This window comes from Lynx rufus, unplaced genomic scaffold (assembly GCF_022079265.1).
Source record: "Lynx rufus isolate CCGP_SWC_20201006 ecotype Redwood Valley unplaced genomic scaffold, mLynRuf1.p SCAF_11, whole genome shotgun sequence".
In the NCBI taxonomy this organism is placed as follows: Eukaryota; Metazoa; Chordata; class Mammalia; order Carnivora; family Felidae; genus Lynx; species Lynx rufus.
Genome location: NW_025814825.1, coordinates 53,482,852 through 53,505,316, shown reverse-complemented (window position 1 = coordinate 53,505,316; position 22,465 = coordinate 53,482,852). Strand labels below are relative to the sequence as shown.

General features: G+C 34.8%; 1 protein-coding gene across 2 annotated transcripts in view; it reads right to left on the bottom strand.

The window, feature by feature from the left end:
* The window catches only part of ATRNL1 (attractin like 1), a 779,266-nt gene that overhangs the window by 532,452 nt on the left and 224,349 nt on the right, over positions 1 to 22,465 (bottom strand). For both annotated transcript variants that reach the window (XM_047073493.1, XM_047073492.1), the window contains one exon: positions 10,390 to 10,483. In XM_047073493.1, coding sequence (XP_046929449.1) covers positions 10,390 to 10,483 — 94 coding nt within the window. The remainder of the gene's footprint in view (positions 1 to 10,389; positions 10,484 to 22,465) is intronic.

Sequence of the window (22,465 nt, the reverse complement as noted above, 5' to 3'; positions counted from 1 at the left end):
TGAACAGGGATAAGCAAATTAACCCAAACACCTCACAGACAATTCACTAAACTAATACCACAAGTCACACTTAATGAATAGGTCATTTAAGGTAATTCAATCGAAAGTGCTATAATTAAGGATGCCAAGCAAGATGCCAAGGGAATAGTAATTACTCATGGAAGGGTATGCTTACTCCTATAAAAAACTACCTTAAAATCTCAGTAATTTTACACAATAAAACTCTGATTGTAGCTTAAGGCACAATCCAGTGTAGAAGGGGTGCAGTTGGGGAAGATGTCTGGCTGCAGGGAGTCTTCCAGGACCAGCACTATTCCTGCACTCTGCCATCGTTCAGGTCCTCGTCTTCCTCTCTCCACTGAACTACTGGACAGGGAAAAGAGGATGCATGACACAAGAGCTTCTTAGGGGTGAGGCCTGGAGTAATGGACACTGGTCAAATGTTTATTGGTCAGAACCCAATTACATGACCTCCAGCCTAACCAATAGTAACTAGGAAACAGAACCTAGTTGTGTTTAGATTGACAACTAAATGAAATTCTATCTAGTACAATTCTGGGGGCTTAGAAAGGACTTAATGGCAAAGATAATAGATTTGAAAGTATGTCCCTAAAAATCAGAAGTTTTAAATTCAGGAAGACAAACTCCAGAAAAACTCAAACATTTTCATGACGTAGAGTTGTTTTTACTCAAGTTGGACTTTTTACCAGGAGAGCACCTTCCTGGGGAGCTGGGAGGTGAATAATACCAAATCTGTCTTCACATTGGGCAAGCTTAAACTGAATTGGTAACCTGCTTTCTCAACTGATATTCTGAGATTTATGCCCTTACGGTCTCTCACTCGAATAAATGTTTTTGAAATAAAGCAAGCATAGGTGTTCCTCAAATATCTTACATCTTAGATATCAAGGCTGCTTGGTTGATCAGCACAAATAAACCATTAGCCCTATCAGTAGTTGTGACTACAGTGGGCAAAAATGAGTGAGAAAAATTTAATGATATTTAGTGTTAGTATTTGAAGATTATATTCATCAGATGTTTATCCACTTGTGTTTATGAAGCTGGTAATCATATGCAAATTAGATACAGTGCAACACAGTACAAAAAGGTAGGTTGTACAGCAAATGATTCCTTAATGTATATTAGGGCACAGTGATGAAACAGGTATTATATTTCCCCATTCCCAATATAGAAGACTTTTATTTTTTTTTATTTTTTTTTCAACGTTTATTTATTTTTGGGACAGAGAGAGACAGAGCATGAATGGGGGAGGGGCAGAGAGAGAGGGAGACACAGAATCGGAAACAGGCTCCATCCAGGCTCTGAGCTGTCAGCCCAGAGCCCGACGCGGGGCTCGAACTCACGGACCGTGAGATCGTGACCTGGCTGAAGTCGGACGCTTAACCGACTTCGCCACCCAGGCGCCCCTATAGAAGACTTTTAAAAATGACAAGAGAAATTGGAGAAAACAAAAGTCCTAAGTTATATTCATTTATATTTGTTTTTAAAGCCCCTGCTTTGTGCTAGAAATTAGTTTAGAATAGAAGGTACAAGTTTGTGATCTTCCTAAAATGGAAAAGGCATTGGCATTATCCTCTGCCTCCCTCCCATTAAAAAAAAAAAGAAAGAAAAGAAAAGAAAAGAAAAGAAAAGAAAAGAAAAGAAAAGAAAAGAAAAGAAAGGAAAGGAAAGGAAAGGAAAGGAAAGGAAAGGAAAGGAAAGGAAAAGAAAAGAAAAGAAAAGAAAAGAAAAGAAAAGAAAAGAAAAGAAAAGAAAAGAAAAGACCAGATATAATGAAACAGAAACAAAATGGAAAAATGGTTCATAATCTTAGATATTCCTGGCCTAAAGGTAAACTAGGGAGGAAAAAAAGTACTCAGGAAGACTATCCTCCTTAACGCCATATATGTCAAAGTGCATCAAGGACTACTATTTCACAGTCACCTATAATACTTGCAATAAAGCAAATTTTTGGTCCTCAGCCTAGAATTTAAATCACCATATTCCTGAAGATTTCTTTTTCACACATATTTTGAGAACCAGTGTCATCAGCCTAACATAAGCTGCTATGAAAAAGCTATAATCAGCAAAGAGAAAAGACTATAAGGAAAAAAGATATTCATTTATTAATTTACTAAATTAAAAGATTTTGTTTAGTAATAGTGTCATTATCTCAGATAATTATAATTCCAAATGTCTTTGAGAAATTTAATCTTCAGTTTATTGTGGATAAAAAGTAAAATATGATTCTGGGGGCGCCTGGGTGGCGCAGTCAGTTAAGCGTCCGACTTCAGCCAGGTCACGATCTCGCGGTCCGTGAGTTGGAGCCCCGCCTCAGGCTCTGGGCTGATGGCTCAGAGCCTGGAGCCTGTTTCCGATTCTGTGTCTCCCTCTCTCTCTGCCCCTCCCCCGTTCATGCTCTGTCTCTCTGTGTCCCAAAAATAAATAAACGTTGAAAAAAAATTAAAAAAAAAAAAAGTAAAATATCATTCTGGATCAACGCATCAATTTTGATTACTCTAACAACACAACATTTAACAGCACTATCATATGTATAATTATATAATAACAGTACTAATGTATATAATTTTCTCCAGAAGTCAGCAAATTGCTCTAAGATCTTATGTGCAATAAATGAAACAACAAAAGTTCTTTGGCTAAAGAAAAACACAAATTTATTAGGTAAGTGGTTCTCAATGGAGGTAAATGTAAGGGTAGCAATTATTTATCTCCATAACTATGGATTCTAATGGAACTTACTAAAAGGGCCAAAAGGGATGCCAAGGATAGTAGACATACTGAATGTACAAGGCAACTCCATAAAACAACAAAATATAATTGATCCAAATCCCACATACCTTTTGAACAACATGGCAAATGAACAAGTTTTTGTTCATAATTATCTGAGCCTAGAACTTAAGTCCATTTTACATATAAACTCAGAGTAGCTTTTTTATGTTTACAACATACACTGAATCGTCTAGAAATGCAACTACCGCGTAAGTTGAAAACACATGCTATACAATTCTGATCAGAATTTAACAAAAATGTGTTCATGAGTTCAGAAAACTTCATCACCAATAGCTCTGCTGTATATGGCAACCACAACATGCATCTCTGAGCACACCATGTGTCTACAGAGTATCTGAGACTCCTTTTAATAGACTAACAACTACATATTACTAGTATCAACTTATTAACAGCCCTGTAATTCATTAACAAAGTTATTAAAATTATATTATTTATATCATATATACATTCTTAAAAATCTGTAGAACTACAATACAAAATCTTTGTGGTAGAAATTACATATTAAAATTATTTACCCATGAGTTGTCAATTATTTTTCAGTGCTTAAAATGTTCCCAGATGCCTACAGTCCAATTCTTCTGGCTCTTATATTACTGTATCTATTTCCATCCTATCATGTATTTTCTATTATCTATGAAATGATCTGATTTCCAAACTCTTTTAAAATATCAAAAACTGAATGTATGCCTTAACATGCGGTGGTGTTTCAAGACAGAAAATACATTTCCTATGACATTTCATCATAATTTTGTCGATATTTTAACCACTCAAAGATCCAGCTCCTATTTGAAATATAATACTTCCTCATTATTTCCATTTCATGTTTTAGCATGAGATCTCTAATTTCTGATTTAGCATCTTCATTGGGACCAGAGAGGATGAAAGGAGTTTCAGGGACTTCCTCCACATGGCCGTCTCTAATTTAATGGCTCTTTTTCCACAGGTCAGAAAGCTAATATGAGGGGTCCACAAGAGGCTACATATATCCATCCAATTATGCACTAGGGACAGGGAAAATGATCAGAGTCTGCAGACCTAATATAATCAATTAAACAGATTTATACCAAAATTCAATTTTTAACCTAGTCTCCATAAGTTTCCACTTTAACAAAGGACCTGTGACTCTTCATCTCTAAATGCCAGGAGCACTCCCTAATTTTCAAGATAATTAATTATGAAAATCCATAACCTTCTGAAGAATATTATTTCATTACCATTGAGAATCATTGACCTAATAAATTAATGTTTTCCTTTGCCCAGCCAAAATACTCTGAGCTTCACATTTACTGTGTACAAGACTTAAGAACAATTTATTGACTTGTTAGAATTTAGATATTTCCTGGTAATTGGAAGTAGATTAGAAGTCTAATTTAGGGTCAGTCCAGAAATGTGTTTTTTGTTTGTTTTTTTTCTTCGTATGTAGTTAAGATGAAATTTGTCAATGGTGTCTTCGGATATATTAACATGACTTCGTAAGATACATAGTAACAATACTGAAAAGATTTTTAAGTGAATAAATTAATGATATGTTGGCAATCACTATGAGTTCAAATACCTTATTCAAAAGCCCTTCAGAAGTATCTGTATTCCCTTTTCCAGTGACCAATAATCTACTAAATGGCTTGAGGTCCCACTGGAGAAACGGGAGGAATATTTATTGTGTATATTGATGAGATGGTATGGGTGCTTTCTCAACTTTATTTGATGAGATTCAGATCTGAATCATAAAAAAAGGGTGAAGAATCACAATTTTCCATTGAACAGCTGACATCAACTTTCTGCTTATTGGTTCATGGTTTGTTTGGTTTCCTTCTGTTAATGTAAGTCAAACAATAATCTAGTTGGCTGTCAATTTAGCTCATCCGTCAGAACTCACTTGGGCAATACCACAAATTCCTGCCAACCAACATGCCCTGTTGGCCTCTTGGTCTTGTTAACTGTTAAGGTAATTATATCTACATTTAAGGAAAGGTGCAACCACCTGGCCTTTATTATTCTGGATTCCTGACATACCCACTGACACTAGGGAGCCCAGCTGACTGGAAACATTTTCTACTTTCTACTATGGCCTACAGAGAACAGCTACCACTGAGTTTCACAGACTCCAGAGCTTCCCTTACTCTTTATTGTCTTCATGAAGGAAGTGTTCTGGACGACCTCCAAGAAAATAAAATCCATTAATGGGCTATCTGATATATGTAATTTATGTATTCCAATGCATCCAACTTACTGAGTTTTCTGACTCCAATACTCAAAATTTCTTCAAGATAGTTCTAGCATCCCCCAACCTATGGTCTAGAGGCAATCAGCATGCCCACATTTTAAAGAGCCATCAGCAACTACCGGTATATCAAGAAGACATGAAATCCTGAATCATAGGAGCACATCAGTAAATACTCCCTTCTCCCGTCTTATATTTCATGCCCCTTGGTCCAATACCCTCCAGGTCCACTCTCATTCATATATGCGCTGCTGATTCCTGCCTCTGCATATTTCTCAGGCTCTGCAACTTTTTCAGTAAATATCTCTTACCTATCTACAGCAGAGAATGTGTCTTCCCAGTCATGCTACTTTGAGACTTGACACTTCTTCCTGATTTGGAGACAATAAATGGAGGCAGGGTGCACTCTGGATGAGGTCAAACAACTTTTTATAAAGCATAAATATCAGGTCAGGTGAAATCTTTGCATTGTTGCCAGGGAGAGGGAAGCTACCCTACTCTAACAAATGACAGAGGATGACTTCTAGCCAGGAGTCTTCAAGGGAATGAATCTAGGATTCAGGGTTCTGAGTTCATACTTATAAGTGTCCCTGATGTACACCTGAAACTCCCACTCCTTGTCATCAGGCAGTGACTGGCATGGATGAACTGTCACAGTTGACCTTTCAGTTTCATTTAGAGCCAGCCAACCTTATAATTAAATCCTGGGCATAAGTTTCAACATACTCTGTTCTCTAGCTGTAGAAGGTAAGGGTCTTTAAATGTTGTCATGAAGGCTTTCTGATGTTCGCAGTATGCCCTGAGTTGATGGAAGGCTTCTTCTTTAAGGCTTTATGGCAGTTGACAAGAGCCAGCCAAGTCCACAGTCATAGTTAGCTATCCCCCCCATAACTTCCTGGTGTTAAAGTTTCTGCACAAACTCACACTTCTTCAACCTATACCTTATCCTATCAAACACAGTTAATATTCTCAATAATTATATTATAGCACAATAGGATAACCACTATCCCACTTACCATTATTAGCATTACAGTGCTTATTGCCATCTGGTAAGTCACCCAACTACAACATCCCATGCTGAAGGTCTGTTGCCAGGAGCCACTTCCAGAGCAACTGCCTTAGTTGGAATTACCTCAGTAGCAGATGCTGAAGATAAGAGGTTGGATATGGGTGTTGGCCAGTTATCTGAGGAAGCATTGGTGACATAGTGGGAAATGTAGAACAAACTCTCTCCCCTCACTGGTTGAGGATGACACGTATTGGCATAAACTGCCTTACCCTTCCTGGTTGCACTGGGCAGAAATGAGTAGCTTTGGAACTAAAAGAGGAACAAAGACTCTCATACTTTAGTGGAATACCGGAAAAGTACAGGAAACTGTCCACTATAGCTTTGATGAAACCATGACAGCCAAGGGAGGTGGCAAGATACATCATAAGTATCTGCCACAACATTTTATCAAAACTTCTTTCACTTATTTTTATTTTATTAAAGAATATTATTTCCCACTGAAGAACACCAATTTCTTTCACAATGGATTTTTAGAAGGCTGAAGAAATAAAACAAGTTTAGTACTGACTTCTTTACACTATTACATTGAAAAGTGAGAATTTCACAGTATCAAGTTGTATTTCACAGAATGAAATATGTGTTACCTTCACATGTAAAACTGAGAAATTTTTCAAAAATAATATGTTGTGTTTTCTTTGAAGTCTGCATGTTGCTCCTCAAAAGTACACAATTTTCATAGAGAATACCACCTCACTCATTACATATTTATCTTATAGTTCATATCTCCATTATACTCATGTTATAAGTTACCATTTCTCAGTTCCAAACTGTTTTTTAGGTCAGAGCCAGAATGAGAACTTACATTACCCTGTCAAGATAAATAATGTCGTGCCCCTTTAAATGAGTGTTTTGACCTCATTACTGTAGCCCTGGCAACTGTGTCTGCCACTCCCTTTCCCCCAGCTTACACCACAGGAAATGCATTCTTAAAATTTTCTCCATTTTGTTCCTTTAGCAACTGGTGGGCTTCACTGGGGGAGAGGGGATACTCTAAAAAGGGTTTGGACCCCTATCAATTCCTGTGGCCCGCAGGAGCTCTGCTCTCCAACAGTGCAAACCTGAACAGCCATTTATCAACTACCTCAGCTCAGCTCAGCTCTCCTAAGTTTCCCAGTTGGTTTCACTCCAGGTAACCCAGTGTTCCAGTCCCCTCTCTCCCTGAAAGCTCCTGTTTCTCTCTACTTTTTTGGCCATTTGGTTACCCTGTGATCTCAGTTCTCCAATGATTTCCAGCAAGCTCATGGATTTTCAGTTTGCCCAGCTCTTTTTTCTTTCACTGTAAAGGTGGGACTGATGGGTACTATTTCCAGCTCTCTATGTCCTTAAGCAAAAATCGGAAGTGCTATAATCACTTCCATTTTCACTTCTTTCTTTGCTTTATTTCCCCTTCTGTTCACTGTATTCTATACCCAGAACATTCTACCTCCTCCTTCAAGTTTCAGCTCAAGTATCCTCTTCTCAAACTTACCTAATCCCTCCAGGGTGAATTAATCCCTCCCTGTTCAGTACTCCTTCAACACTTTCTTCATTCCATTCCATTAAATAAGCTTACTGAACCCTTACAGTGTGGTACTGATGATATGGTCCCCAAAGTGTCATTCTAGCAAAGGATACAGGCAAGTACACAGATAATGCAAGGAAAAAATTAGCACATAGCAAAAGAACCAATTTCAGTTTGAGGAGGTTATGAAAAATACACAAGAAGATGTGATGTCCAACTACATACTTAGAGCCAAAAACAAATTATCCTGTGAAGAGGGAGAGGTTCACAAGCACTTCAAATCACTAATACAATAAATTAGTATATTATATTTTGGCTAGTGTCTCCATTGTTAGCCCGAAACATACTTTAAGCAAAAACTGTGTTATTCATCTTCATTAATAGTACAAGCACTCATTTAATAATTATTTAGTGATTTGAATGGCTAGCTTTGTTTCCTAACAAGAGTCTCATTTTCAATATATGCACACTGTAGAAAATAATTGCTTTAAGAATGATGATCCTATTTTCATTGCCCCACACTCCAAAGCCAAATAAATAAAATGAAGAAAAAATAATGAATATAATTCTATCTACAAAGACCATCTAAAAAATACTATACTAATTAACATTCCAATTTTTCCCTGCTTATAAAAATCATCAATAATAACTAGAGCAAAATGTACTTTCATCATTCAGAACTATATAATTTATTATTTTACTATTTCATACATATGCCAAACCCTGTAACTCTATTTCTAAGCTTATAATCCCATGAGTTCCATGAATTAAAACACTGCTCTCTCTAATCTGGAAACAAAAGTATCTTACTACAGTAAGATTAAACACTGCTCTCTCTAATCTGGAAACAAAAATATCTTACTACAGTACCACATCACATAAGAGATAATTATTATAAATGATTGTACCATTTATTATACAAAACTACAGTACAAATTTAAATTGTCAGTTTTAATTGATGGAATACTGGAATCTCAGAACAAAAATAAAATATTTATTGTTTATGACCAGAACCTGATATATAATTCATGGAGGGGAAGAGTGAAACAAGAAGCAATGCAAAATAAAAATATAAGGCTCTTGTTAAAATTTTATTAAGAATTTCAAGATGGTGAAAGCAATGCATTAACCCAAGCATGATGCCCTTCTAAGCATGAAGCCCTGTGCAAATGCACAGACCAAGAAGGTGGCCTGCTTATGAACACTAATATTCAGCAAAATATTAGAAGTATCTGCTATATTAGAACACAGAACTCTGACTTAATTTCCAATGGTACTGAGACCAAAACAGCCTTCCTTAATAGGAATTTCCCTAAGATCTTATACTTTCACCTCCTTTTTAAGAGTTCCTTTTTAAGAGACTGTGGAGAAGGAATAAAATATGGTTGTGCTCACCTTCTCTGAACTTAAAAACCTATGATACCCAAATGCCTAGTCAAAGACATGATCATCTACCTTGAAATGTTTAAAATAATTCTATAGCAAATAGCATATTTGTTTTAAATAAAAACAAACAAAATGATCATTTTCCATGGTTAACAGGTCTTTGGATATAAAAGTTTTAGAAAATCTTTTATTAGTTTTTTCATAATTTTATACTTATTAGAGTTTATGATTTGTGTCAAATACATTTATATCTAATATAGTAAGTATATACAATTCAGAACCATAAAAATTATTTTAATATGATATATTTAAATAAGAAAAAAAGAATGTTTAAATAACATCAAACAGCTGCTTTTTAGGGTTAATTTTGGGCAAGGGGAGAATAAATCTTGAGAATAACAACTAAATTATAATATATGTACTGCTGAAATGAGCACTAACAACTAAATTATAAAAAGACAAAAATCATTCATAAAACTACTAAAAGCAGAGTAACAAGAGTGGGTTCATGTCTAGTAAAACAGAAAAAGAAGAAAAGTATAAGAACAACTTGAAAGTCTTAAATGACTACAATTTTAATTAACAATGACAGATTCAAAAGAAAGGCAAAAAACATTTGATTAGAGTTATTTATTCAATAAGATATGGAGGAAAATTATAAAAATAAAATTCAAATTTGATATATGTGTTTTCCAAAAATTTAAGAGTATTTCTTTTTTTTAGAAAGATACTAAAGACAGAGGCAGCTGGGTGACTCGTCAGTTAAGCGTCCAACTTCAGCTCTGGTCATGATCTCACAGTCCATGAGTTTGAGCCCAACGTCAGGCTCTGTACTGACAGCTCAGAGCCTGGAACCTGCTTCAGATTCTGTGTCTCCCTCTCTCTCTGCCCCTCCCCCACTCACACTCTGTCTCTCAAAAATAAATAAATGTTAAAAAAAAAAAAAGAAAGAAAGATACCAAAGGCAAACATATTCTATGGGTTCTATTTTAAAGGCTCTGAAAAAAGGCCATCTTAAAAGGCTTAATTTTGGGGGTGCCTGGGTGGTTCACTTAGTTGAGCATCTGACTTCATCCCAGGTCATTTCTCATAGCTTGTGAGTTCCAGCCCCGCATCAGGCTCTGTGCAGACAGCTCAGAGCCTGGAGCCTGCTTCGGATTCCATGTCTCCCTCTCTTTCTGCCCCTCCCCTGCTCACACTCTGTGTCTCTCAAAAAATAAACATTAAAAAAATTTAAAAGCTTAATTTTTCATGAGAATTGATAAAATGCAACTGAACTTAGTTTACAATAATATTGGCTGCTTAACTAGTGTAACACTAAACTTAAAAAAGAAAACCTAAACAATTAGTTTACAGCAGAAATTCAATCCACAAAAGTTTTAAAAATTCATTTTTACTTACAATTGACACTGATCACCTTTTATTCCTTTAGTTGTGCAGAAACATTTTCCTGTGTGCATATGACAAATGTTGGCATGGCCACTGCATGTACAAGCTGTAAGTCAAAACAAAAATAACACTTAATATTCTCTATCAAAAACTTATATCACATTTCCGGGTATTATTTTTATCTTATTTTTATACTGTGTATTTTCTCCCTGCCACCCAAAAACTAGGGTTACCACATAAGTTATCTTTAACTAAAGGCAAGTAAATTCACTTATTTAAAAATTTTGTGAAACTCTTTAAAGTCTTTGGGGCATCCTGAAGTTTAGTATGGATACACATATTATTGTATTCTTCTTTGGGTTCCTTTCTACTTCTGATTTGCTACATCTATTTGATGAAATGAATTTCAAAGAGTACAAGAGTTTTGGAGTCAAACAGCTTGGCATTAAAATGTACATCTATAATCACCAGCTATGTGACCTTGGGCAATTTATTTAACTTCTCTATGCTTCAGTTGCTTCATCTGCAAAAAAAAATGACAGTAATACTTAGTTCTTAATTGGATGTTATATGTAAGTGATGGATCACTAAATTCTACTATATATTATACAGTATACTATATGTTAACTAACTAGAATTTGTAATAAAAAATTGAAACAATAAGTAAATAAATAAATAAAACTACTTAGCTCTTAGTAGGGATGTGAAAATGAAATGAGATCATGTGTTTTTATTTTTATTTTTTTAATATGAAATTTATTGTCAAATTGATTTCCATAGAACACCCAGTGCTCATCCCAACAGGTGCCCTCCTTAATACCCATCACCCACCATCCCCTCCTTCCCATCCCCCATCAACCCTCAGTTTATTCTCAGTTTTTAAGAGTCTCTTATGGTTTGGCTCCCTCCCTAACTTTTTTTTTCCTTCCCCTCCCCCCATGGTCTTCTGTTAAGTTTCTCAGGATCCACATGTGTTTTTAAATATCTAACACAAATCAAGCACCTAATATATGCAGCTATTACTTCTACTGCTATTATCACTGCCAATGATATAATAAAAATAGTTCTATACCATGTCAAAAAAGCATGCCTGTTTATTGCCCCCAAACCATCTTAATAAGCTTCTCAGATCATTCTCAGTTTTAGTATTCCAGAATATTAACTGAAACATTCCATGGTGTAATAGTTACACAGTCAATTTGGCTCAGGTGAACTCATTTCATCTTACTCTGCATTCCTTATTAAAGAGTAGCATTCCCATTATTTGGAACACCAACTTCATATTTAATTGTGTCCAACATCCAATTGATTGGTAGGTTCTAGTTTCTGAATGCACAATCCCTCTTGTATCTAATCCCTCCTTTTCATTGTGATAGCCACTAATTGGTAGTATAGTATTGTCATTCACCTTCTCTTACTGACACCAATACAATCCCATTTCTGATCTTTCTACCTGGGCTACAACTCATTGCCAATCCTAAAATATAGTCTAAAGAGACAAGGCCAACCAAGTCACTAGCCCTTTCAAAGACTTTCAATGAGAACTACGCTGTTCCTACACACCTCCATCTAGTTACATCACTCTCTTGATGAAAATGAAAGAATGTGGTCTTTTCCTGATTCAGATATACATATATAAATCAGTTAATGAGTCACTGGTTTTGATCAAAGTATAAAATATTCTAGAAGACTATGCACCTTTCTAATTGCTTATGATTACCTGCTTTCATGATTAATATAAAGTAAATACACCCAACCCTACCCTAGTTTTGGTACTAGGTAGATTTTTAAGAACTTGGGGTTGTTTTTGTTGCTTGTTTGTTTTTTGCTAGATTTCCACAGAAAAGCGTGATTGCTTCTGCTTAAGAATATTTAAATAAATCAGCATAATTTTCCTTTAAGTTTGTAGAATTAACTATGGAAACACAACATGTGAGAATTACAAAAAAATGAATGACAATGGGTAGTATTGCAAGGAATAAAGAAAACTATCAACAAGCAATAATGGGTCCCTAAGATGTATTGACTACATCTAACTTCAGAAATAGTAAATGAATGTACCATGATATCTTAGTATTAACTTGCAGAGTTTCATATTGTTTTATATTCAGAACTTTACTAAAAATAATGATACACATTAATATTTTAAAACTCAGATAAACCTTTTATTTACCCTTTATGGCAGAACTGGATAAGAGTTATGTTTGCAGAGTTTCTTAAAAGAATTATCATTGTATAGTAGCTTTAATAATTCCTGAGACCAAAAAAAAAAAAATTGTGTTAAAGTACCTTTTAATGTAAGCTCATTTTGAGAGAATTCCCTTGTGGTTCTGTACTTCAGGCTAAAATGGCACAAATGTATTCTAAATTCAATTTTTTAAGATTTATACTTCATGACACTGTTGAAATTATTCTGTTGTCAGCATTTGAGGTTATCTTTTTATGCTGAATAAGCACCTATGAAACCATCATACGGTGGCCTTTTGTTTGGCAAATTTTATATGATGATGATTTTATAGCCTAGACATACACTAGAGGGACATTATGTGGTCACATGTTATTTCTCTTCCTCTACAGTATAAAGCTGAAATATCAACTTATAAGCAAAACTGAACAATAAGAATAGAAAAAAAAGATGTGATATGGGTTATTCCAACAAGTTGTACATGAGGAATATACTTTGAAACATGAGACCAAAACGCAGTAGTCATTGGCGGTGCTTGTTGCAAAGTCAGTTTATGTGCCTAAGTAACTTTCACGTTATATCGTTACTATCTGTGGAATACCTATAGTAATAATTTATGGAAGTTTGGAAATAATGCCCATTTAATATCCTTTGTATACTTCCAGCATATTATACTTGATTTTTAGTAGATATGCTATATATTAGATTTTAAAGTAGTAAGAATTCTGGCAAAGGCAAACGTTCAAATAGCTAACCTAAAGCTCTATTCTTCAAACTTACATTTTTATTTACAACAACAAACTTATGTATGAAAAGGGAAAACAGAATATAGTGGTTTCTTTTTGATATAAACTTGGAATGTTGATACCAATAATACCTTAGCAATCTGATTTTCTCACTAAAAATGCAAGAATTACAACTTTGCCATGTACCTGTTGTTGAGACAGTGTGATCAGTGTGATTTTTTTTTTTACTGAAATAATGAAAGGTCTCATTTTTTAAGTTTTTTTATGTTTATTTATTTTTGAGAGAGAGACAGAGCATGAAGGGGCAGACAGCGAGAGAGACACAGAATCCGAAGCAGGCTCTAGGCTCTGAGCTGTCAGCACAGAGCCCGACGCAGGGCTTGAACTCATGGACTGCGAGATCATGACCTGAGCCGAAGTCAGACACTTAACCGACTGAGCCACGCAGGTGCCCCTAGATAGATCTCATAATTAAAAACAGACCATCTAACTTACAGAAATGACTTTATTTAGTTAGGATATTTGACATCTGTACTTGCCTAAATAAAAAGTAGTAAAACTCAGTTATTTAGTCCTAGATCCAATATTTACTAAATGCTCTTGGGTATAAGGCATTGCTCTAGAACTGTAATTGGATGGGAAACAAGAATCTAGAACAAAGTAACTGGAACCTTCAGGCAAATGGCACTGTATCAAGGATTTCAGTTATAGATTGGAAACTCATAAAGTGCCAGGCTCTAAGATTTTTATTTTATATTCCAAAGCTAACATTTTCAAAAACGGAAAGAGAAATGCTAACAGTCTATTCTAACTGTATCCCTGAGGCCCATTTCCAATTCTGTATGGGCCATAAGCTAAGACTGTGTTTTACATTTTTAAAAGATTATGAAGAGAAGGAGGTGAAGGTGGTGATAAAGGACGGAAGGAGGAGGAGAAGGAGGAGGCAACAACAGTAGCAACCGTATCTGGTCTACAAAAACAAAATTTACTATTTAACACTTTAGAGAGAGAGAAAAAAAAGCCAATCCCTAATCTATACAGTCTGGACTCACATAATTTGTCAGTTTTCCCGAAACCACATTTAAAACCACTTGGTTTTGTTTTCCTAATAGAAGAGAACCCTCTCCTATTTAAAACAATTAAAATTTTTCACCAAAATGAATTTTAACTCAACTCTTCTGGAATTGCATTCTCAATACCCTGTGTTTAGTTTTATAAAAGAGGAACTTTAGTCTTGTTTCATTTTCTTTGATAAAAGAAAATGAGTCATACTTTATTTTCTTACTCTAGACAGCTATATTTCTTGACCATTGCTAATGACTGCTTAAAGTATTTAAACCCTTTGTAATTGATTTCTTATATTTTATTTATTTAATCTAGTTTCTATTCAACTGAAAAATGAACAAATGGGCTATAAATGAGGCAAGAATGACACATTAGAACATATTCACAAAGCAAACATCAATATCAAAAGAAATACCAGTTTTGTTCCCTCATTGTCCTACCACCAAAAATTACTACTTGCCTCAAGTTCAAATTCTTAAATTCCAATTGACTGAATTTTTAAAAAATATCTCTTTTGGGGCGCCTGGGTGGCGCAGTCGGTTAAGTGTCCGACTTCAGCCAGGTCACGATCTCGCGGTCCGTGGGTTCGAGCCCCGCGTCAGGCTATGGGCTGATGGCTCAGAGCCTGGAGCCTATTTCCGATTCTGTGTCTCCCTCTCTCTCTGCCCCTCCCCCGTTCATGCTCTGTCTCTCTCTGTCCCAAAAATAAATAAACGTTGAAAAAAAAATTAAAAAAAAATATCTCTTTTGGGGGGTGCCTGCACGGCTTAGTCAGTTAAGTATCTGACTCTTGGTTTCGGCTCAGGTCAAGATTTCATGGTTTCATGGGTTCGAGCCCCGCGTCAGGCTCTGTACTGACAGTGTGGAGCCTACTTGGGATTCTCCCTCTCTCCCTCTCTCTGCCCCTCTCTGACTCACACTGTCTCTCTCTCAAAAGTGATTAAAAAAATTTTTTTAAATATATCTTTTTGAATCTGTATTGTTTTCAATGAGGTTATTTTATTTTTTTTATATATATATGAAATTTATTGACAAATTGGTTTCCATACAACACCCAGTGCTCATCCCAAAAGGTGCCCTCCTCAATACCCATCACCCACCCTCCTCTCCCTCCCACCCCCCATCAACCCTCAGTTTGTTCTCAGTTTTTAACAGTCTCAATGAGGTTATTTTAAAAGATGCTTTGAATACTTATTAATTGATGAATCACATAATCTGAAAAAACATTAAGTATTCATTATGTTATAAATATAAAACATGAAGTAGGTTAATAACAATACCAATATTTTGTATCTATACATGACTATACTATTTCTGAGGTACTTTCACACATATTACCTCTTTAATCTTTCACCATTCATGTTATTATACACATTTGACATAGGAACGGCTTCAAAGAAAAAAACAAAACAAGCAAACAAACAAAAACATAGCCATGCTTATACATCTAGTAAGTAGCAAAGTTAATTATATTCTGGGATTCCTTAAACTTCTTATCAGAAAATATATGTTTGTGTGTGATGAATTTATGTACATATAGACAACAGGTAGCCTACTGACCACATATGTTGTTAATTTCAAATATGATTTACAATGTACTTTTTAAAGTTCAAAAGCTTAAATCACTATATTGTACACTTGAAACTTATTTAATACTGTAAGATAACTGTACTTAAATTAAAATAAAATAAAATGTAATAGAAATAAAAAGTGTTTAAAGCTGAAACTAACCACACATATTTTACACACACAAACCAACCGTCACACAATCAATAATTGCCTGCAGTAAATACACACTAAAACTATTAGTTTTACAAGGTTGACTCATCATTTGCAGATTCATTAATATACATATTAATAAATCTAAAGAGAAAAAAATATTGTCACTCTAGACACTAAAAATTCTGACAAAAATAAATGTTCATTCCTGATAAAATATTAAAGAAAACAGGAATGAGATGATACTTCTTAGATAACTATATACATCTACAGACATTATATACAAAAATAATCAATATCTTGCGTAATAAGGAAACAATGGAAGCATTTTTTCTGCTAAGAACAGGAACAAAGCAAGACTACCCAGTAACTCTTTTACTACTAATATTGTACTAGAGATATTAGCCAGTGTAATTATACAAGAAAAGTTAATTGATACTTAAGAACTAGAAAGAAAAAGTTAAACTATGTCCACCTGGAAATGATACAGTAGCATGCCTGGGAATCAATCCCAGAGAAGCAGTAGTAACACAAACTAAAACATTAAACAATCCAGTAAGGTAACATAATTAAATAACATACTGAAATCAATAACCTTCTAATAATAAAAAACAGGTAACAGATAGAAAATTAGTTCATAATTGGAATGAAGAAGATAAAATATTTGGGAATAAATTTTTTAAAAAAATATATGCAAAATCCATTGTAGGCATAAAAGTAGTTGTGAATAAATAAAAAAAAATTTGTTGCTCTTGAAAAAAAAAAGCAACCAACATCATAAAGATGTCAGTTGTGTTTGAATTAATTCATGAATCTTACATCTCAATAAAAATACCACATTTTGATGGGAATTAATTGATAATAATCATCATATAAAAAATAAACATGCAAGAATAGCCAGGAAAACACTAAAAAAGCTTAAAAAAAAACAGCCTACTAGACATTAAAACATTTATAAGCTCTCTATAATTAAAACACTGAGATAATGGCACATCAATGGAGAAACAGCTCAGCAGAGTACAATAGAAAATCCATAAATAGAACCAAATACATATGAAACTTTAGTATATAAAAAGTGTGTATATTAAATCATGGATCAAAATGAATTTTTTAAAATAAATGTCACTGAGACAATGGATAGAAAAAGGTTACATTATATTTTTTAATTTTTAAAATTTATTTATTAATTTTGAGAGAGGGAGAGCACAAGCAGGGGAAAGGCAGAGACCGAGGGAGAGAAAACCCCAAGCAGGCTCCGCACTGTCGACATGGAGCCTCATGGGACAAACCGTGAGATTATGACCTGAGCTGAAATCAAGAGTCGGTAGCTTAACTGACTGAGCCACCCCAGGCACCCCCCAAAAAAGGTAACCTTAGATCCATACTTCACACCATACACAAAATTAAACTCCAAAAGCATCAGTGACCTAAATGTAAAAAAGTAAAACTATACAGTAAGCCAAGAATATACAGGTAACTTAGATAACTAGGATGTAAAAAAAAAAGTATTCTAAACTCTAATTCTAAGAGTGATAATTTTGGGGCACCTGGGTGGCTCAGTCGGTTGAGCATCCAACTTCAGCTCAGGTCATGATCTCAAGGTTTATGGGTTTGAGCCCCATGTCAGGCTCTGTGCTGACAGCTGGGAGCCTGGAGCTTGCTTCAGATGCTGTGTCTCCCTCTCTCTCTGTGCCCCTTCCCCACTTGGGTTCTCTCTCTCTCTCTCTAAAATAAATATTCAAAAAAACATTAAAATAAAATAAGTGATAATTTTGATGACATTAAAATATAAAGACTTCAGCATGGCAAAATAAATAATAATCACCATAAGTAAGGTCAAAAGACAGACCAACTTAGAGAAAATTATTCAACAGATAGATAATATTCCTAATAAGTAAAGAACTCTTGTCAAATTGAGGAAAAAATATGAAAATATCCCCAAAGAGAATTGAACAAATACACAGACAATTAACATAAAATATAAAAATGGTCCTTAGATACATAAAGAGAAGTTTAACTTCACCCATAAGAGAACTAAAAATTAAAACACTGATTTACTAATTTTCACCTATCAGACAAAAGTTGAAAAGTATAAAAATATATTCTGTTCACAAATCTATGTGGAAATAGGTACTCTTATACACTGCTAGTGGGAATGCAGACTGGTACAACCATTGCTAGGAATACTGTGTATGTTTTTATCTAACTTAGCATGCTCCCTTTGAGGAATTTATCCTGATGAAACACCTCTTACAGTACAGAAATATCTATGCACACAAAAGTTTCCGCTACCATTACTGACATTTGAAATTATTGGAATTCGCCTAAATATTCAGAGTTAGGAGAATAGTTGAATAAACTGTGGTATATTCTCAAAATGCAGTACTAGGTAGCTATAAAAAGAATGAGGAAGATCTCTGTAAGTAACATGGAATGATTTCCAAATTATGTTATTATATGACAAAAAAAGTACAATAGACATGTTACCCTTTGTGTAAAAAAATAAGAAAATGTGCATGTTTCTGCATATTTAATTTAAAAAAACAGAGGGAGGATAAACCAGAGAATGGTTTGAGACAGGTTGCTTACAAGGCATGAATAAGAGTGTCACGGAGGGCGCCTGGGTGGCGCAGTCGGTTAAGCGTCCAACTTCAGCCAGGTCACGATCTCGCGGTCCATGAGTTCGAGCCCCGCGTCGGGCTCTGGGCTGATGGCTCAGAGCCTGGAGCCTGTTTCCGATTCTGTGTCTCCCTCTCTCTCTGCCCCTCCCCCGTTCATGCTCTGTCTCTCTCTGTCCCAAAAATAAATAAAAAACGTTGAAAAAAAAAAAAAGAGTGTCATGGAAAGAACTGGGGGCGGGGGGGGAGGAGGTAGGGAGGAAAATGACTTTTTGTACATTCCTGACTTTGGGGACCATGTAAATGTTTCACATACTCAAAAAAGAAAATAACATCAATGATACTGATGGGGTCCAGGTGGCCCTAAAGCTAACTAAACACAGATATAAATGAGTGACCCTTACTCAGATGATTAACAACCACACTGAAGGAGAGAAAAAGAATGAACACAAGTACTTTTTTTTTTAACATTTACTTGTTTTTGTGACAGAGAGCACACATTGCAGGGGAGGGGCAGAAAAAGAAGGGACAGAGAATCTGAAGCAAGGCTCCACACTGACAGTAGTGAGCCGTTTCAGGGCTCAAACCCACAAACTGTGATATTATGACCTGAGTTGAAGTCGGACACTCAATAGCCTGAGGCACCCAGGTGCCCCAAACACAAGTAATTTTTAAACACAGTTAGAGATTATATGTCCTCACACTGGAGACAAAATAAATAAATAAATGCTAACCTCTAATTAATATTCTTCCTTTTCACAGAGGTATGGGTTACAACTCTGGAAATACCTTCTGTACATTCTAAGACTGAAGAAATTAAAAAATATATGCTGTGGATAATGAAAGTTGGATTAAAAATTGGAAAGTAGGAAGAATAGAATGAACCCTGTAGTAAGGGACAGAAAATTAGGTATTATTAGTGTAAACTCATGGATTTTAATATAAAATACAAATAGAAGTAAAAATGTGTACCAGTGTGTGTAGCTATGTATAAGAATATACATATATGTCTATGGGTAGACACACATATATGCACGTATGTACACAGATATTTATTCTCTAGTTCTGTCTGTTGAGATGATCCAAAAATAAAGATGTCTTTGTAGCAAAGAGCCCACTAACAGAAACAGGGCAGCTTAAGAAATGCCAGTTGCCGGTCAGGGCAGGAATATTACAAGACAGTACCTAAAACACAAGAAAATGCTCAAAGAATGATAAAGTGTTCACTGATAGATATATGAAAAATAGATAATGATACAAAGTGATAGATAGATCATAGATAGATACATAGATAAGATATACAAACTAAAGAAGAGAAAGTTTTTCACTGTAAAATCAAGCCAAATAATCAGTATAGAAAACTGATGAATGAGAAAATCATTTGGTAAAAATCATAAAACCAGTAGGTGAAAGTTTAAGAACTAATACAATACTCACAGTCTCAAAGTATCTCCCAAAAGATAGTTTTTTCATAACAGGATAAAAAGATAACTTTACAGTGCATAAATCTAGCAGACAACACTTTATCCAAACGTTCATACTGAACATTACCATTAACGGAACGATGAAAGCATGTGGCTCATGATATGGTGAAAACAATTTAGCATAACTTCAGTGGTATTCCTGCCCAAAGTGTGTAATCAGAATATAATCATAAAGACATGTCAAACAAAGCCATACTGTAGCACATTCTATATATACACACACACTACTAGGCTGTATTCCTAAACAATGTCAACATCACTAGATAAAAAGAAAGGCTCAAAAAATGTTCCAGATTCAAGAAGTGCAAAGAGACATATAAATGAATACAACCAGTAATCTTGGATTTTCTTTTTCTCTAAAGAACAATGCTGGGGCGCCTGGGTGGCTCAGTCGGTTACGCGGCCGACTTCGGCTCAGGTCATGATCTCGCGGTCCGTGAGTTCGAGCCCCGCGTCGGGCTCTGTGCTGACAGCTCAGAGCCTGGAGCCTGTTTCAGATTCTGTGTCTCCCTCTCTCTGGCCCTCCCCTGTTCATGCCCTGTCTCTCTCTGTCTCAAAAATAAATAAATGTTAAAAAAAATTTTTAAAAAAAAGAACAATGCTGGGACAAATGGTGGAATCTAAGTAAGGTCTACATTTAATAATAATATGCACCAATGTTCATTTCCTGATTTCTGTAACTATAAGGTTACAGAATTTCTAGTTTTTAGAAAATATCACTAAAGTATTTAAGGGATAAAGGCCTATCAAGTCTTCAATGATTAACTGAGACACCAAGAAGAAGGAAGAGACTGTGTATTTACTTGCAACTTTTGTATTAAATTATGTCAAAACAAAAAAAGTTAAATAGACCTTTTCAATTTTGAAAAGATTAAACATTTATACACCTCCCAAAAATAAAATACAGGCTTATGCTTTTGACCTGTAGCTAAATAACAACATTATGTTTAATAACTTTGAGGTGTTCTTGTTTCTCTACAAGTTATTAAGGGTTTTGTTTTGTTTTGTTTTGTTTTGTTTTGTTTTGTTTCCATTTTGAGAAGGGATGCTGTTAGCAATATGTGAAATAAGCAATTTCATTTCTCAAGAAAACACTAGACCTTACTATTTCAAGAAAAAAAAAATCTTCCTCTGTGGATAATTCCCCAAATGTCTTCTATTACCAATAATATACCCAAATGCTTTCTTTTACTGAATGAAAGAACTAGCTGTTGACAGATAGAAGAATATGAAAAATATACTTTTAAAATACAAATTATATGATAAAGTAAAATAGATAATATTTGGAAGTTAGCTGCTAACATTTATAGGACAAACATTCTGTTAAAATGACACGAAAATTAATACATCAGTGAGGACAAATGTGGTCAGTAAGTTTGAAAAGTGAAACACAGAGATTCTATTTATCTTTTCTAGAAAAACTAGAAATAGAAGAAAATTATATAAATTGCACTTTCTTCCTTATCTAAACTTTATATAACTTTTTTTCAGTACTTAACAAAAAAACTTATATATAAAATATTGACTTACTGCTCAATAAGTTATGAGTAAAGAATAAAACATCATCTAAAATTATTAAAACCAATCTTCATTCCCAGAAAAATAAAATATACATGTGGAACCAAAATTGCTTCACTGTTCCCTCTATTAATGAAAAACAAAAGAGCTTTCTTTTTTTTTTTAAGTTTATTTATTTTTGAGAGAGAGAGTGTGAGTGGGGGAGGCACAGAGATAGAGAGAGAGACAGACAGACAGACAGACAGACTCTAAAGCAGGCTCCAAGCTCTGAGCTGTCAGCACAGAGCCCAACGCAGGGCTTGAACTCATGGACTGCAAGATCATGATCTGAGATGAAGTCAGACGCTTAACCAACTGAGCCACCCAGGCATCTCTATAGCTTTCTTTCTTATTTTTTTTTAAAGAAAAATCAGCTTGCAAATAACAGTAAGCTACTTTTTTACCTCTTGCTCTAATGAAAATATTGGTTGAAACTAGAAAGTTACTTAGCTAGGAAATTTGAATTATTTTTCTTATAGATTATGTGCAAATGAGTAAAACAGAAAACACAAATATTGTATTTTCCTAGTAACACTCATATAACAAAATGCTAACTATAAACCAAGCACAGTACTACCACCTATGGAATGAGGATACAAACACAATATAAAAAATTAAAAACATATAAGACAAACTTTTCTCAAGTCTGCATACTACTTAGAAAAACAAGTAAACAATGACTTACAAAAACACTGATGCCTATCACCATGGAGG